This window comes from Fonticula alba (genome assembly GCF_000388065.1).
Source record: "Fonticula alba strain ATCC 38817 unplaced genomic scaffold supercont2.13, whole genome shotgun sequence".
In the NCBI taxonomy this organism is placed as follows: Eukaryota; order Rotosphaerida; family Fonticulaceae; genus Fonticula; species Fonticula alba.
In genome coordinates, this window is record NW_009242983.1 from 271,281 (window position 1) to 273,048 (window position 1,768).

Below are 1,768 nucleotides of genomic sequence, written 5' to 3' on the forward strand. Positions count from 1 at the left end.
GGGGGGGGGGCAGGGGCGGAGTCAGGGCAGGCGGCGGTCGTGGGGAGGAAGGTGCAGGCGAGAGGGGGGAGAAGTGGCGGCCGGGCGCCAGGCCGACAGCCGGGAGGCGGCGGCGCGGCCCACGTACACCGATGACGAAGAGCTTGCGCGGGCCGAGGGCGTCGTAGATGAACCCCCACAGCAGGACACCGCAGCCCTGGCCGATGCCCCAGTAGATGGCGCCGAGGATGCCCTGGACGGTGGCCAGGCGGGAGAGGGGCGAAATCCGGCGGACATACTCGGTCTTGGCGGCCCAGTCGATGCCGTACGTGACGCCGTGCAGGAGCTCGGCCGGCAGGACGGCCCAGGGGTTGCCCAGCAGGGCGTAGTACGTGAAGCGCAGGGCGAAGGACACATACCCGGAGACGATGAGCCACCCGGGGCCGAAGCGCCGGAGGAAGCGATCGGCAAAGAAGAAGAGCGGCACCTCGGCGATGCAGGTGAATGTCAGCGTCAGCCCCATGAGGGTGGGCGTGCCGTTGAGCGACCGCAGGAAGACGAAGAGGTACACCGACACCAGGGACATGAGCAGGCCATTGTTGAAGGCGCTCACGAAGAACATCAGCGTCATGGGGTTCTTCAGCAGCCGGACCAGGTCCAGGAAGGACGAGGCGTCCGGGGCCTCGCTGCGACCGGTGGCCCGATGTGGAGCGGCGGGGTCAGCATGGCCGGCGGTGTGCGGGAGTCACGGGGCGGGGCGGGGCGGGGCGGGGCGGGGCGGCTGAGATGTACCGATCGGGCGCGGCATCGCCGAGAGGGGCCTCGGCGGCCTCGGCATCGGCGTTGGGGTTTGCCGCGTCGGCGCCCTCCTTGGGCCACTTGCCGAAGGTGATCTTGGGGAGGCCCGGTGTTCGAGGGGGAGGGAGGGGAGGCGAGTGAGTGGGAGCCGGGCACAGGGGCGCGCATGCGGGGCTCCGACATACCGTGAGGACGGTGAACACCAGGAAGATGGTCTGGAAGTAGTAGTACCAGTTTTCGCTGTCGGACACTTCGACAACAAAGCCGACAAGCGGCGAGGCGAGGCCCCACCTGGGGGGGGGGAAGCGCGCCGGCGGGAATGCGGGCGGGGGGGGGGGGGGGGAGGCATTGCGGTCAGCGGCGTGAGGGCCGGGCAGATGGGGAGGGGGCGCGGGCGCCAGGCGCCGGGCGGGATGCGGCGCGCACCCGATGCTGCCGAACAGGCGCTGCTGGCCATAGCGATCGGAGTTCTTTCCCAGGACCTTGAGCACCACGGTGTCGATGAGGAAGTACACCGGGCTGCCGAAGAACTCGCACGTCAGCACCACGAAGGCCAGCAGGGCGAAGCGCTCGGCCGGGATGAAGGCGATCAGCGTGCGGATGACCGCGCTCAGGACGAAGACCGTCAGCAGCAGCCACCGAGTCCGCCGGGCCCGATCGGCGATGATGGAAAAGAGCGGGGCCCCGGCGAAGAAGACGAACGGCCGCGCGCAGAGGATGATCCCGATCTCCGAGGGGGTGAGCCCGCGCCCGGCGAAGATCACCGACAGGAAGGGCCCGAGTGAGGCGAAGGTGGCTGCCAGGGCCGGGGCGACGGGCCGGCGTTAGTGGCGACGGGGGCGAGCGGGCGCGGCGGCGGCGGCGGGGCGTGTCGGGCGGGCGGCGCACCGGCGACAAAGGTATAGAGGATCTTGAAGACCAGCAAGTCCCGGTCGACCTCGATGGCCTTCAGCCGGCCGAGCAGCGACGACGCCATGGCTGCCGAGGGGGT

The 1,768-nt window shown here is 70.6% G+C and overlaps 1 protein-coding gene across 1 annotated transcript in view; it reads right to left on the reverse strand.

The window, feature by feature from the left end:
- The window catches only part of H696_05723 (hypothetical protein), a gene marked incomplete at its 5' end in the record, with an annotated part of 11,479 nt that extends 9,726 nt beyond the window's left edge, over positions 1–1,753 (reverse strand). Inside the window, 5 exons of the mRNA XM_009499538.1 lie at positions 128–665; positions 772–872; positions 963–1,068; positions 1,204–1,573; positions 1,666–1,753. Coding sequence (XP_009497813.1) covers positions 128–665; positions 772–872; positions 963–1,068; positions 1,204–1,573; positions 1,666–1,753 — 1,203 coding nt within the window. The remainder of the gene's footprint in view (positions 1–127; positions 666–771; positions 873–962; positions 1,069–1,203; positions 1,574–1,665) is intronic.
- Between the last annotated feature and the right edge of the window lie 15 nt (positions 1,754–1,768).